The 15,078-nt window shown below is 40.7% G+C and overlaps 1 protein-coding gene across 1 annotated transcript; it reads left to right on the forward strand.

The window, feature by feature from the left end:
• The first annotated feature begins 325 nt into the window (after positions 1–325).
• Positions 326–14,501, forward strand: prkar1ab (protein kinase, cAMP-dependent, regulatory, type I, alpha (tissue specific extinguisher 1) b). The gene is made up of 11 exons (XM_082152164.1): positions 326–456; positions 1,423–1,622; positions 2,771–2,938; positions 3,019–3,110; positions 4,659–4,720; positions 4,811–4,857; positions 5,277–5,435; positions 9,486–9,546; positions 9,941–10,062; positions 10,150–10,231; positions 12,806–14,501. The coding sequence occupies exons 2-11, from the start codon at positions 1,449–1,451 to the stop codon at positions 12,976–12,978; spliced, it is 1,140 nt and encodes a 379-aa protein (XP_082008290.1). The 5' UTR covers positions 326–456; positions 1,423–1,448; the 3' UTR covers positions 12,979–14,501.
• The last annotated feature ends 577 nt before the right edge of the window (positions 14,502–15,078 follow it).

The following is a 15,078-nucleotide window of genomic DNA, read 5'->3' on the forward strand; positions in this document are numbered from 1 at the left end:
TACAGTCTTTATTGTTATTATAGTTATAGTTATTCTTGGTGTGAATGGGCCTTAAAGGTGATTCCAACCATAGACATAATATTCCAACAATATCGTTTCTCTGTGCCGTTATCATAGCTGTGGTGTGAACTCTGCTATTATTAACATTGAGAACGATTTTTAAAACTATATCTTTATCGTTATCTTTATAGTTATCGTCCTTGGTATGAAGGGGTCTGTAAGTGTTTTTAATTGAGGAGAATTATGAGTATGGTACTCAGTTGCTACGTTCCCTTTAAGGTTACCCAGGGTTACAGTTTCCATGTGAGAGCGAGGCGCATTGACGTCAATGGCAGGCTTTGATTGGTGTTTTACCATTTCCGGTTGGCAGACGTCCAAGCGCCTGTGAAGAAGAGTTGTTGCGCCGTCTCTGAATAACGGAATAACGCAGAAGCCGAGTCGCGTTATAAAGGCTCGGTAAGAAATAACGATACTCGAAATGTCGTGTTTCTGTCGAGTAGATGTAGCGCTAAACATCTAGAATGATCGTTAAGTGCTGAAGATGTCATTTGTTTATGATACGGATAAAGATGGCGTCCACTCGGCGGCCTTCTGCTAGATATTTGTAGCAGAAAATATAAGAATATATATATAGCAGAATTATATTTTATTTGTTTTAAGGTTCATTTGCTTTAAGGTTTAACCTTCTTGTCGAGGTTTCGAGGTCATTTTAGAAAACGGCATGTCTGTTCTGTTGTATTTTGAGTTGCGTTTTTGATGTGTATTAAAATTATATTTTCATATTCTGTTGGTCTTGGGAAATGGATTTAAATTTGTGATCGTGTCGTTCATCCTAAATATACTAGTATTCTGATTGACGTTGTTGAAGTGGGAAATTATTTTATGTCAACATAATCATAATTAGCAAACTGCAACATAAAAATATTGTTTTTCTGTAAATATTGAATCATAGGAAACGCATATAGTTCATGCAGCGAATCAAACTGCACAGGTGTGTTGAAAACAAAAATAATCTCCAGATTATGTCTGACATCAATCTCATAAATGATGCTGTAATCCTGTTCCTGTCCTCTTGCTGGGTCAGAATGTATTTTCTTCATGTGTAGACGTTAATGATATTGTTATTAATTCTGCAACATGTACATATCAGAGTTTGTACATATCCCCTCCCCATCATAACAACTGACATCCAACATCATTTGAATAATCCAGAATAACTTTATTAAGGCTCAAACATGACAGATGTTTTTTTTTTGTTTTACTGTAATTATTGGATTTTATATTAAGCGATATTTCATGTAATACATTTTAAAGAAATAAATACATTTCAGACCTTCTGTCATATGTTTAATTATTGACTGAATTGACTATATTTCACGGCGAGTTTTCGGCGTGTCACTTGTTTGATCTGTGTCCCCGCAGGTCAGAGGTCAGATCTAGCGCTCATCATGGCATCAGGCAGCGCGGGCAGTGAGGAGGAGAAGAGTCTGAGGGAATGTGAGATATACGTGCAGAAACACAACATCCAGCAGCTGCTGAAGGACTGCATCGTGCAGCTGTGCACCTCACGGCCCGACAGACCCATGGCCTTCCTCAGGGAACACTTCGAGAAGCTGGAGAAGGTTCGTACATCCGGATCATTCTGACGGAGAGCCCTTGCTGACATCACTTTGCATTAAGAAAGATGGGATGTGTTTATTAAAACAATTAGTCGCTCATGCAGTTTGTTTTTTTAAACCAGTGGCAAAAGCAATTTAATATAAGACATCCACTTTTCAATAAATAGTTACTTATTCATAATAATTGGAATTATTTATCCAGCAAATAAGGCCTCATGATATTAAATGTGTACAAATATGCATACGTAAAAGATTATAATGTTAGAACTTTTTGTCAAAAGTATAAAAAAATTAAATAACTTTTAATGTAATTAACAATTTGTTAGTATGGTTTATATACTTTTATAGTTTCCATTAATTCTTTGATTAGCACTTGTTTTTATATTTTTGTTTTTCAGTTTAATTTTAAGTATTTTTGTGCTTTTGTCATTTCAATTAGTTTTTGTGTGTGTGTGTGTGTGTGTGTGTGTGTGTGTGTGTGTATTTTACCAAATACGTTAAATTCATTTTTATTTCTGTTTTAGTTCATTTTGAATGTTTATTTATGTCCAGTTAGCAGTCTAAACTAAATGAAAATTAAAAACGTTGCTTTGGAAACTAATTGAAAAGAGTTTAAGTTTTTAGTTATATTTGATTGAAATGTTTTTTTTTTTTTTCAGATTTCTTTCAATTAACAAAAATAGTTTTAGCTATCGCTAATAATAATTGTATATATATATAAATATACATTTGAATTTTTCGTCTGCATAAAATATAAATGTACCCTGTTTATTTTCTGAATGCATGTTATAGGTGTTATTGTGAACGATTCATCCATGCATCTTCTGTTTGTTTTTTACCTTAATTTTCTGGATTTTCCAGTGAAACTAGACTAGTATGCTGGACTTCTCCAATCATTTAGTTTAGAAAACCCTCCCCTTTCTTACATTAAATGCAACTCCCACATCCCATAATCCAACAACCGATAGATAGAACCAAGTCCTGCTCTACATTTAGTTCCTGATAATCTGTTTCATTTTAGATATGCGTCACACACAATACAGAAGAACAGATCTAACGATGCTTCTGTTTCACTGTGACTTCAAATCCAACCGAAATCCTCCCTTTCAAATCATTTTCTTTAACTCTGCCTGCATGTGCTTCATGCGCAGGAGGAAGCGAAGCAGCTCCTGAACCAGCAGAAAGCCAGCTCTCGCTCGGACTCTCGTGAAGATGAGGCGTCTCCTCCCATGAACCCCGTGGTGAAGGGGCGCAGGCGGAGAGGAGCCATCAGCGCTGAGGTCTACACCGAGGAGGACGCCGCCTCCTACGTCAGGAAGGTGTGTATGTCTCACAGTCACATGATCATGTCTGATGTCAGTCAGGCGAAGCAGTCACGTGTTCTTCTGTCTCTGTGAAGGTCATCCCTAAAGACTACAAAACCATGGCCGCTCTCGCCAAAGCCATCGAAAAGAACGTGCTCTTCTCACATCTGGATGACAATGAAAGAAGGTGACTTTATTTTTTATTCTTTTTTTCATGCACTGGTCAATTTTGAGATTTTGGGCTATTTGACTTTTCATAACTATTTTCAGACTAGTGGAAAGAAAACATGCAACATAGACTGTTAAGGGTCTATTTGCATATAGTTTATATAGATTTCAATCTCAATGCATATCTTTAAAGTCTGTTTTTCCTCCTGCTCTGAGGCAGAAATCTCCACTTCTGCAGCTTTACACACACCAAACTTTACAGTTTTAATTCCCATATATTCTGAAGGTTCATATATTTACAACATTTTATTCCTAAAAACATTTATTTTTTATATGGCTGTTGACCGTATTTTCTGATTTATGAAGTGATAAAAAGAGATACCCAGAAATAATTTCACACCTGACTTTATCCAGTGTTCAGATTTCTGTTCTGGAAATATATGCAAATTAGTGCATTGTTAATTAGATAATGCCTCATTTGTATGTCTAAATTTGAAATGAAAGAAAACTTGTAATATAAAATGTAAAGATGTGAGCAATCAGCTGGGCAAGTATGATGATGTATATTATTCATATATATGAATATGGGCCCTATCTTGCACCCAGCGCAATTGACTTTGTACACTGACGCATGTATCATTCCTATTTTGCACCCGACGCACAGCGGACTTTTCCCTCCACAGACGCACGTCGGTAAATTAAGGAATGAACTTGTGCTCCCGGGGGCGGTTCAGCGCAAAGAGGAGGCGTGTTCCGGCGAAACCTTCCCTGGTGCTATTTTGCAGTTCCGGAAAACAATTCCGCCTCTGACCAGGAAAAACCTAGTCTAAAGTCAGTGGCGCGTTGCGCATGTTATTCATATGCTATTTTAAGGGCGCATGCTTGGCCATAATCAATGTAGCGTGTGCACAACGCACATATCTACCTATCTCATCTACACACAGACGCAGCAGTTGCCATTTTTTCAAACCATAAGCTACATTATTACAAGGAAAAATATTAACACACGAGGGAAATCATTGTGGTGTCCATGAAGATGTGAAAAAATAGGCATAAATCTAGCTTACACATTTACCCAAATTATCATACGCCTGTTTAACCGAAGCTAATTTGGGTGTGTTTCTCCATCCCCAATGTCACTTCTGTGTTTTACGGCTCTGACGAGAACGTCGGTCTCCTCGGCTGTGAACCGCTCCTGGCGTGCGTCTGGCAAATCCGCCGTTATAATAGCAATCCGCCATGGAACAAGCGCGCCTGCTCTTAAAGGGAATGTGAGATGACGCTCTGATTGGTTTATTTCACGTTACGCCCAAACCACACCTATGAGTAATGAAGCTACTTCAGACCAACCCCTTTTAGATTTGCGTCGGAGATTTGCCCGAGATCCACACACAAAGTTACTTGCGTTTCGCGTTTGATACTTGCGTTTCAGATCGTTAAAATAGGGCCCTCAATGTTCATATGATATATGTAAAAATTTTACCCTACAATCCTGGTGTGTGTGTCTTGCCTTAAATAAATGTAAAATAATTTACTGACTGCATTTCTATTCTGCTCTCTCCTACAGTGACATATTTGACGCGATGTTTCCCGTCACCTACATTGCAGGAGAGATTGTCATCCAACAAGGTAGAACCTTAAAAACACGTATGAAGAGTCATTAACATTATTTGTACGTTTTATTTACCTTCACTTTTTTGTTTCACACTTGTGTCCTAGGTGACGAGGGCGATAACTTCTACGTCATTGACATGGGGGAAATGGATGTAAGTTACACCTCCACAGTTTAGGATGTATTCATATAATAAACCAGGTTACACTTTACAATGAGGTTCGTTAGTTAACTACGTTAGTTAGCATGAACTAATAAGGAACTGCACATATACAGCATTTATTCATCTTTGTTAATGTTAATTTCAACATTTCAACAATTTCAACACTGTGAACTAACAATAAACAGCTGTATTTTTATTAACTAACATTAATAAAGATGAACTAATACAGTAACAAATGTTTTGCTCATGGTTAGTTCACGTTAGTTAATACAAGTGTTAGCATAAACCATAAACGTTTTCAACCTAAACCTAATTCCTGATGGAGAAAATCAAGTCCCACTCTAGATGTGTCCTCTATCAGTGTGCAGTTTGACTCAGATGTGGTGTGTGACGAAGGTGTTTGTTCTCAGGTGTATGTGAACAGCGAGTGGGCCACCAACATCGGAGAGGGCGGCAGTTTCGGAGAACTGGCTCTGATCTACGGGACGCCGAGAGCCGCCACCGTCAGAGCCAAGACCAACGCCAAGCTCTGGGGCATCGACAGAGACAGCTACAGGAGAATACTGATGGTGTGTGTCTCCTTCACACACACACACACACACACACACACACACGCTCTGGGGCATCGACAGAGACAGCTACAGGAGAATACTGATGGTGTGTGTCTCCTTCACACACACACACACACACACACACACGCTCTGGGGCATCGACAGAGACAGCTACAGGAGAATACTGATGGTGTGTGTCTCCTTCACACACACACACACACACACACACACACGCTCTGGGGCATCGACAGAGACAGCTACAGGAGAATACTGATGGTGTGTGTCTCCTTCACACACACACACACACACACACACACACACACACACACACACACGCTCTGGGGCATCGACAGAGACAGCTACAGGAGAATACTGATGGTGTGTGTCTCCTTCACACACACACACACACAGTGGGGACTCTCCATAGACTTAATGGTTTTTATACTGTACAAACAGTATATTCTATCTCCTTACACTAACCCTACCCCTAAACCTACCCATCACAGAACACTTTCTGCATTTTTACATTTCCAAAAAAACCTCATTCTGTATGATTTATAAGCTTGTTTACCCATGGGGACCTCTATTTAGGTCCCCACTGTGACACGAGTCCCCATGAGTCTGTGTGCATTCAGGTTGAAGTCCCCACCGGGATAGAAAAACAGGTACACACACACACACACACACACACACACACACACACACACTCTGGGGCATCGACAGAGACAGCTACAGGAGAATACTGATGGTGTGTGTCTCCTTCACACACACACACACACACACACACACACACACACACACACACACACACACGCTCTGGGGCATCGACAGAGACAGCTACAGGAGAATACTGATGGTGTGTGCCTCCTTCACACTCACACACACACACACACACACACACACACACACACACAAGCTCTGGGGCATCAACAGAGACAGCAACAGGAGAATACTGATGGTGTGTGTCTCCTTCACACACACACACACACACACTCACACACACTCTGGGGCATCGACAGAGACAGCTACAGGAGAATACTGATGGTGTGTGTCTCTTTCACATACACACACACACACACACACACACACACACACACAAGCTCTGGGGCATCGACAGAGACAGCTACAGGAGAATACTGATGGTGTGTGCCTCCTACACACACACACACACACACACACACACACGCTCTGGGGCATCGACAGAGACAGTTACAGGAGAATACTGATGGTGTGTGTCTCCTTCACACACACACACACACACACACACACACACACACGCTCTGGGGCATCGACAGAGACAGCTACAGGAGAATACTGATGGTGTGTGTCTCCTTCACACACACACACTCACACACACACGCTCTGGGGCATCGACAGAGACAGCTACAGGAGAATACTGATGGTGTGTGTCTCCTTCACACACACACACACACACACACACACACACACACGCTCTGGGGCATCGACAGAGACAGCTACAGGAGAATACTGATGGTGTGTGTCTCCTTTACACACACACACACACACACACACACACACACGCTCTGGGGCATCGACAGAGACAGCTACAGGAGAATACTGATGGTGTGTGTCTCCTACACACACACACACACACACACACACACACACACACACACGCTCTGGGGCATCGACAGAGACAGCTACAGGAGAATACTGATGGTGTGTGTCTCCTTCACACACACACACACACACACACACACACACGCTCTGGGGCATCGACAGAGACAGCTACAGGAGAATACTGATGGTGTGTGCCTCCTACACACACACACTTATCACAAATAAACACAAATAAACTTATCACTTCATCTAAAACAACAACATGTTTATTAGATCCTATACCAACTAAACTACTGAAAGAAGTGTTACCTGTAGTGGAAGAGCCTCTCCTCAATATTATTAACTCGTCTTTATCTTTAGGTCATGTTCCAAGAACATTTAAACTGGCAGTTATAAAACCTCTCATTAAGAAACCACAATTAGATCATAATAATCTAGCAAATTATAGACCCATTTCAAATCTTCCATTTATGTCTAAAATATTAGAAAAAGTGGTGTCCGCTCAACTGGGCTCTTTCTTGCAACAAAATGAGATCTATGAAAAGTTTCAGTCTGGATTCAGACCGCATCATAGCACTGAAACTGCGCTCGTTAAAATCACAAATGATTTACTTTTAGCTTCTGACCAAGGCTGTATCTCAATACTAGTTTTACTTGATCTTAGTGCTGCGTTCGATACTATAGATCATACATTACTCTTAGATCGACTACAAAATTATACTGGTGTTCAAGGACAAGCACTAAGCTGGTTCAAATCATACCTATCTGACCGCTACCATTTTGTCTATTTAAATGGAGAAAAATCGATCATAACTCCAGTAAACTATGGAGTGCCGCAGGGATCTGTATTAGGCCCTCTGTTATTTTCAATATATATGATGCCACTTGGAAATATTATAAGGAAACATGGAATTAGTTTCCATTGTTATGCTGATGACACTCAAATATATATTTCATCACGGCCGGATGAAAACGCAAAATTTTCCAAATTGACAGAGTGTGTTAAAGATATAAAAGATTGGATGACCCGTAATTTTCTTTTATTAAATCCAGACAAGACAGAGGTAATACTTATCGGTTCAAAAAACCGCCCACAAAACCTCGCACAATACAACTTTAACATCATAGGATGTCCTGTTACTTTATCCTCTACAGTAAAAGACCTGGGTGTCATACTCGATTGTAACCTGTCTTTTGAAAATCATATTTCATATGTTACAAAAACAGCATTTTTCCACCTTAGAAACATTGCTAAGCTACGTAATATGCTATCAGTTTCTGATGCAGAAAAGTTAGTTCATGCATTCATGACCTCGAGACTGGATTACTGTAATGCCTTATTAGCTGGTTGTCCTGCATCCTCAATAAACAAGCTACAGTTAGTCCAAAATGCCGCCGCTAGAGTTCTTACGAGATCAAGAAAATATGATCATATAACACCGATTTTATCATCACTGCATTGGTTACCTATAAAGCTCCGTATTAATTACAAGGTATTGCTACTGACTTATAAAGCCCTAAACGGCTTAGCTCCAGTCTATTTAACGGATCTTTTATCACCCTATAATCCATCGCGCTCTTTAAGATCACTAAATTCAAGGCTTTTGGTCATACCTAGGATATCCAGAACCACCAAAGGAGGGAGAGCATTCTCACATTTGGCTCCAAAACTCTGGAATAGTCTTCCTGATACTGTTCGTTGCTCAGACTCGCTCTCCCAGTTTAAAACTAGATTAAAGTCTCATCTCTTCAGCCAGGCATTCATATAATCCCACAGTTCAAACTACAATCCGGCCTCTAGCTCATAAATGCCAGAGGAGAACTGGCCCCCGACTGAGCCTGGGTTCTCCCAAGGTTTTTTTTTCTCCATTAGGTCACCTGATGGAGTTTTAGGACACCATTAGGTCACTTGATGAAGTTTTTCGGTTCCTTGCCACTGTTGCCTTTGGCTTGCTCAGTTGGGGATATTTTGGGGATATTTAATTTAATTTTATCAATCAATAAATTCCTCTTGAAACAAACTTTGTTGTATTATTTTAATTTAATACTGTGAAGCTGCTTTGATACAATCTGTATTGTGAAAAGCGCTATACAAATAAACTTGACTTGACTTGACTTGACACACACACACACACACACACACACACACACACACACACACACACACACACAAGCTCTGGGGCATCGACAGAGACAACTACAGGAGAATACTGATGGTGTGTGTCTCCTACACACACACACACACACACACACACACACGCTCTGGGGCATCGACAGAGACAGCTACAGGAGAATACTGATGGTGTGTGTCTCCTACACACACACACACACACACACACACACACACACACACACACAGAGATACACACACTCACTCTCTCTCTCTCTCTCTCTCACACACACACACACACACACACACACAGATACACACACACATGACTGAATTCTGGCATTTCATTCTACAAAACATCCTGTGTTTGATTATAGGGAAGCACTTTGAGGAAGAGGAAGATGTACGAGGAGTTCTTGAGCAAAGTATCTATTTTAGGTAAATCTATCTATCTATCTATCTATCTATCTATCTATCTATCTATCTATCTATCTATCTCTGCCTGTCAATCAGTCTGTTGTTTTATCTGTCTGTTTCTATCTATCTATTCTTCTATCTATCTATCTATTGTTTTATCTATCTATCTATCTATCTATCTATCTATTCTTCTATCTATCTATCTATTGTTTTATCTATCTATCTCATTCAGTCTGTTATTCTATCTGTCTGTCATTTTATCTGTCTATCTCTCTGTAAGTCAGCTAGTCTATTGTTGTATCCATATATGTATCTCTATCTCTGTCTATAATTTTCCTATTGAAGTTGAATTACTGTAAGTGACACACACAGAGAGAGTTCGTTGCTGTAACATGAGTGTGTGTGATGATGGCAGAGTCTCTGGATAAGTGGGAGCGTCTGACCGTGGCTGACGCTCTGGAGCCGGTGCAGTTCGAGGACAGTCAGAAGATCGTGGTCCAGGGAGAACCAGGAGACGAGTTCTTCATCATCCTGGAGGTGGAGTTTCCCGTCTGCTCAAAGCCTGTCAGTGTGTGTGTGTGTGTGTGTGTGTGCTGATTCCTAAAGTCACGTCTCTTTCCTCAGGGATGTGCAGCCGTTCTGCAGCGCAGGTCAGAGAATGAGGAGTTCGTAGAGGTCGGCAGGTTAGGACCGTCAGACTACTTCGGTAAGTGTTGAAATACATGGATGTTCCAGTACATGTTCTTAAAGGGATAATTCATCCGAAAATGAAAAAAAGGAGAGGTCACATATTTCGATAGTCCACTTTTAGACAACTAACTTTCCAACTACATTCATATAATCAAATAACTCTCATTAGGGTATTAGTAGACTGTTAGGTTCGAGTTTGGGTTAGTAGAATAAGTTGACATTACTAATAAGCCCCTTTCACACAGCGCGTTGATCCTGTAAAATTGCTAGAGTGCCCTCTGTGTGATTGCGGGATTGATACCGGGATTGATACCAGGATCGATGCCGGGATCGGGACCTTGTGACATTGCCGGGATCAGTTCCGGAACGCGCCCTGTGTGAACAAAAGCCAGGACCAATGCCATAAGGGGTATTTTGTTGCTCTTAGAAAAAAGTTTGTGTTCGTCATCAACAAAGAAAGAACGAAAAAATGTGTGCAAACTAGAATGAAGCCGAGACCAGGAGCTCCTTACTGTCCGCGCTGAAGCTGAGAGCATTCATTAGCTGACGCTGAAGCTGAGACCAGCTTTGTGGAACGGTACGCGATGTGTTACTGTACGTTCACACCGCCGCCGACTTGAGCTGCAAAGAAGCTCTGGCCGCCCTGTCAAGGACGCTTGTCAAAAACGTACGGGGAAGCTTGTTGACGCTTTGGCCGCTCTGAAGTCTGTGTCACACCATGAAATGTGAACAGAAAAAAAAAAACAAGCAATACATTGACACTAGGAACCTTTTATAATGACAGCATTTTTATAACCGTTTTGGTCACATTTGGTCGGGAAAAAAATATTTGATTAATATGCGCGAGGGAGAGAGAGCAAGACATATTGTTTGAAGACGGTGAAGGTGAGTGCGCGCGCGGCCGGGGCTCTCTCTCTTTTGTAACTGGTCCCTATATGAAAATAACGTCATATCATAAATGATAGGAAACCCAGCAACAGCGATTATCAGTTTCTCCTCCATTTTCTCGGAACTAATGTTTTGGTAGGAACGAAAGTTTACATCGTATGTTTCTCCGGAATCAGCCAGCGCGAAGGACGTCTATATTCCGATTGGTTGCTGGCGTTTGCCGCTGCTTGCCGCTGAACCGCGTCATAGCTCATTACCATAAAGTTGAGCTTCTTTCAACTTTCAGATTGACGCTCAAAACGCGACGCCGATGGATTTGACGCTCCTTGCAGCTGAGAGAAGCCAGCTTCCATTGAAAATGAATGACTTCCGGTAACTTTGGAAGCTCAAGTCGGCGGCGGTGTGAACGTACAGTTAGGGCCCTTTCACACCTGAAAGTCCGCACCAAGGTCCGAACCAAAGTTCATGTTTTGATACATTGTATACATTTGGTTAGTTTTGGTTTGGTTTCACATTGCAATTATGCGAGCGCACTAAAGAACTTTTCATGACGTACTTGCGTCCTGTCGTCATCATCTACATGGCTGCATATTGACATTGATTGGTTTGTAAACGGACGTGCGTCTGACGTCAGCGTGTTGTCAATTCGGCGGGTAACTTTGACAAGAATGAATGAACAGACGCATATTATCGTTGCCACTATGCTGTTATTATTACGGCATTACTCCCTCCAGCACCAACTATACTCGACGCTAGTTCAAATTCGCCAAATGAACGTCCTCGTTGTGCAAACAAATCATCGCCGGAATAATAATAAATAATTGAGCGAGTACATAACCAGCCAGTGTTCAACACTATCTGCTTGCCGTAGCTCGACTCACAACGGTAAGCTCGTAATAATGTTTTTAATTCCAGTGGTACTGGTGGATTTCCGTGGGACATTCGAGCATGTCTTTGCGTCATTACGTCACATCTATGCACATAAAGAAGAGTCTCGGCTAGTAGGCTATGAGTGTGTGAGGATGTTGGAAGTGGAGATTTATAGCCTTTTCTCACAGCACTTGATATAATTAAACGTATCAATTTGATGGCGGATCCAGAAATGTTCAAAAGACAATCACCAGTGACGAGATTCACCCGTTGTAAAATGCAAAAGACTTAAAAATAAAAAAATAAAAAAACACACTGCAACCGGCCCATGCGAAAACAAGGATAAATATCGGAAAGGCATTAAATGTAGTCACGCAATGCTGATGTTTTTAACATTACAATTTGAGAACCAAGTTTAATTTGCACGGTTTGACATGATATAAGTGATCGTTAGATTTAATCAGTGCGATTTACTGCAATGCTTTTTCCCCTTAGTTGGTCAGAACAAAGTGGATGTTACTTACTTGTTCAAAACATTTTCATGTGAAAACTCTTATGTTGGTCATACTTCCGAAAAGCAGAATCTGTGATTGCGAATGCCAGTATCCACACCGGCAGAGCGGTGACTGACAGCCACACATTCTCCTCAAACATCGGATTCATCCGCGCTGTGCCGTAAAGTTGATATTTCCGCGATTGACTGCAATTGCAGATTTCGAACAGAGATGGCGACAAAGAGGAAAAACTACGGACTGCAGCTTTAAGTCTAGAAAATATATCTAATAACATAAAACTATGATTTGTTTCAATATTTGTGTGTTTCTCTCACCAGGCGAGATCGCTCTGCTGATGAACCGGCCCCGTGCGGCGACAGTGGTGGCTCGTGGGCCGCTCAAATGTGTCAAGCTGGACAGGCCTCGCTTCGAGCGCGTGCTGGGACCGTGTTCAGACATCCTCAAACGCAACATCCAACAGTACAACAGCTTCGTGTCGCTCTCCGTCTGAGAACCCCCGTCACGCCGCTAGCTTCTCATCCACACCTCGTATTCCTGAGCGTTCACAGTCCAGAGCTTTAACATCCCGCATTTAGAGCCAAATCAAAGGACAGACAATCAATGTACGTTCCTCCAATCAGATCACAGTGTTTTTACCTTTAATTCCAAGCAGTAAAACAGTAGAGGAGTATAAATGTGTTTATAGGCAAACCGTTTTGAATTCCTTTACCCAGGTTAGTTTTTTAAGACTAGTTTTCTAAGATGAACTGCCTACATATATGATATACGAGTGACGTTTGGCTGTACTGACATTCTGATTCTCTTCTTCAAGCCTTACTGCCTCATTCCCCTTCGCTGACCTCCTCCGTCACAGTCAGGAACATCAACATATAGGAACTGTATGCTGTTTTATTACTTATTATCATTCCAGCACACACTCTTGCTATTTGTGTTCAGTTGCTTATTGTAGTAAATTAGTGAGGCCGTTCCTGTGCGGTGTCTGTCCATATATAGGTTTTATTGTGGCTGATCAAATTTTTAAAACTGATTTTTAAACTACAAGAAAACTCAAAACGCCGGTAGTGTCTGTCCTGTTAGAAAGCCAGTGCCAAACGTTGGACAGAGCCTCCGAGATTTCATTGGTCCGTTCCTGCATGTGCGCGTCACCGATCGACGAAAGCTCTCGGTCAGGATGATTCAGTATTTACCTTTTCGTCAGTATATGCCGAGAAATACCAGTTTTATTTTTTAATAAGCTTATTTTTCCACAAAGGTGCACAGTGGCGTATTTAGTCGCATGTCATGATTTCAAGTGTTTCTGTGGCCATTTTTTAAAACCGGCTTGTTGCTGTTTTAATGTCGAACTAAAACTAAACAAGTGAAAGGATTATGAAGTTCAGTTTTAACGTCTCGCAAACACAGTCGTGGAACAGAAACAGAAATCCATTCTGCTCACGTGACGTCTCATGAACGACGGCAACATCTTTGATACATTTTTATAAAAACGGATCCGTGGCGATGTGATGTTTACATGTCCCGTGTTCTGTTTCGCTGTTCAACAATCCAGAGTGATCAATGTTTGATTCTCTTTATTTACGAGATGTTCCTCGTTTTAGTTTTTGAGAAATGCAGATTAAAAAGGTGTTTTCCCGAATTCTTTCAGCCGCACCTTCGTAACGTTTATTAGCTCGACTTCCCCTGAGATAAGTGTCCCGTCTTCACGGCAGCGATGCTTGTTGTGTTTTCTATCTGTGTGAATGGACCGAATGGAGAGTGACTGATGATAAAGTTCACACACAGCTGTGTTGGATCAGGATCGGATCTGAACTCTACAGGGTTCCCGTGGGTTAGATGCTCCTTCAAACCCAAACGCTTCTGCTGATATATTACAGACCTCAAATGATGTTTTATTTGTCAATGTTACCCAAATGTGTCGTTTCCTTTCCAGTGAGTTCTGCGCAGAAAATTATACTTTTTTGGTATAGATCGTCCAAATGGCAGTTCAAGCAATAAAAAGGTTGGAATATTGAACAATCGGCTGCAGTGAAACGCTTTCTTTTCAGACAAATGCTCAATATATATTTCAGGTTGTCAGACACAAGAGGGCAGTGTTCAGCTGAGAGAGTTATTACTCTAACATCTCAGTCAGAAGTACAGTACATGAGGCATGCGAGTACGGTTCAGGTATCATATTGAAAATAACTTCAATTATTTAGCATTTTTAATGAATTCCGTGTTGTTGTTGTTTTAAACTTCTGGTTCATTTGTCACAGAAAGGGAAGGTCCACTTGAGTACTTTGCATTGTGGGATATAAACATGCATTTTTGTATACTACACTGTTCACTATTTGGGGTTTGATTTAAAAAAAAAAGAGTCATATTCTATTCACACATTAAACTGATCAAAAGTGACAGTAAACCAATTTATAATGTTATTTAAGAAATCTATTTAAAATAAAAATGCTGTTCTTTTGATCGTTCTATTAATAAAAAAAAACAATCCTGAAAGAAAATGAAGCAGCAAAAACAGTTTTCAACATTAATAATAATCATAAATGTTTCTAGTGCAGCAAATCATCATATTAGAATGATTTCTGTAATGATGCTGAAA

Source organism: Leuciscus leuciscus, assembly GCF_965113295.1.
Source record: "Leuciscus leuciscus genome assembly, chromosome: 21".
NCBI lineage: Eukaryota > Metazoa > Chordata > Actinopteri > Cypriniformes > Leuciscidae > Leuciscus > Leuciscus leuciscus.

Bases quoted from the DNA above. Each gene is read 5' to 3' on its own strand.
- prkar1ab (XM_082152164.1), top strand. From the start codon at position 1,449: ATGGCATCAGGCAGCGCGGGCAGTGAGGAGGAGAAGAGTCTGAGGGAA. The intron at 3,111-4,658 runs GTGACTTTATTT...TCTCTCCTACAG, and splicing joins CTGGATGACAATGAAAGAAG to TGACATATTTGACGCGATGT. The intron at 4,721-4,810 runs GTAGAACCTTAA...CTTGTGTCCTAG, and splicing joins AGAGATTGTCATCCAACAAG to GTGACGAGGGCGATAACTTC.